Source organism: Calidris pugnax, unplaced genomic scaffold (genome assembly GCF_001431845.1).
Source record: "Calidris pugnax isolate Ruff unplaced genomic scaffold, ASM143184v1 scaffold118, whole genome shotgun sequence".
Lineage (NCBI taxonomy): Eukaryota > Metazoa > Chordata > Aves > Charadriiformes > Scolopacidae > Calidris > Calidris pugnax.
The window spans coordinates 2,002,250-2,003,312 of NW_015090855.1; the positions used below are offsets into that span (position 1 = coordinate 2,002,250).

The window sequence follows — 1,063 nt, forward strand, 5'->3', positions numbered from 1 at the left end:
GATCCTCTGCCGGGGGGGCCCCCCCTCCTGCGTCGTTTTCTCCTCCCCGCATCCCCCTTTGCTTTCATGCAACGCCTGGTGGCCTGGGACGCAGCATGCCTCCCCATCCAGCCGCCCGCCTTTAAATCCATGGAAGTGGCCAATTTCTATTACGAGGCGGACTGTCTGGCTGCTCTCAACAAGCTGCACCCGCGGGCGGCCGGGGGCCGCTCCATGACCGAGCTCACCGTCGGGGACCACGAGAGAGCCATCGACTTCAGCCCCTACCTGGACCCCTTAGCATCCCAGCAGCCGGCGCAGCCGCCTCCTCCGGCAGCAGCAGCAGGGGGCAACTTTGAGCCTCCCTGCAGCAGCGGCGGCGGCCAAGATTTCCTTTCCGATCTCTTCGCCGAGGACTATAAAGGAAGCGGCGGGAGCAAGAAGCCCGACTACACCTACATCAGCCTCGCCCGGCACAGCCACCCCTGCGCCAGCCAGAGCCACAAACCGGGGGGGCTGCCGGGCTGCTTCCCGCCCCAGATCGTGGAAACCAAAGTGGAGCCGGTCTTCGAGACCCTGGACTCTTGCAAAGGGCCCCGTAAGGAAGAAGGGGGAGCCGGGCCGGGACCGGGGGGCATGTCCTCACCCTACGGCAGCACCGTGCGCTCCTACCTGGGTTACCAGTCGGTGCCGAGCGGCAGCAGCGGGAACCTGTCCACCTCCTCCTCCTCCAGCCCCCCCGGCACCCCCAACCCCTCCGAGTCCTCCAAGTCGGCCGCCGGCGGCGGGGGCTACTCCGCCCCCCCGGCGGGCAAGAACAAGCCCAAGAAGTGCGTGGACAAGCACAGCGACGAGTACAAGCTCCGCCGGGAGAGGAACAACATCGCGGTGCGCAAGAGCCGCGACAAAGCCAAAATGCGCAACCTGGAGACGCAGCACAAAGTCTTGGAACTGACGGCCGAGAACGAGCGGCTGCAGAAGAAGGTGGAGCAGCTCTCCCGGGAGCTGAGCACCCTCAGGAACTTGTTCAAACAGCTGCCCGAGCCCCTGCTCGCCTCCTCGCCTCGCTGCTGACCCCCCGGCC

At 66.5% G+C, this 1,063-nt stretch overlaps 1 protein-coding gene across 1 annotated transcript; it reads left to right on the plus strand.

Moving 5' to 3' along the window:
* The first annotated feature begins 6 nt into the window (after positions 1-6).
* Positions 7-1,063, plus strand: CEBPB (CCAAT/enhancer binding protein (C/EBP), beta). The gene has a single exon (XM_014943836.1). The coding sequence runs from the start codon at positions 67-69 to the stop codon at positions 1,051-1,053; it is 987 nt and encodes a 328-aa protein (XP_014799322.1). The 5' UTR covers positions 7-66; the 3' UTR covers positions 1,054-1,063.

What these genes read in the sequence shown, in the direction of transcription:
- CEBPB (XM_014943836.1), top strand. Translation starts at nt 67, where the DNA reads ATGCAACGCCTGGTGGCCTGGGACGCAGCATGCCTCCCCATCCAGCCG.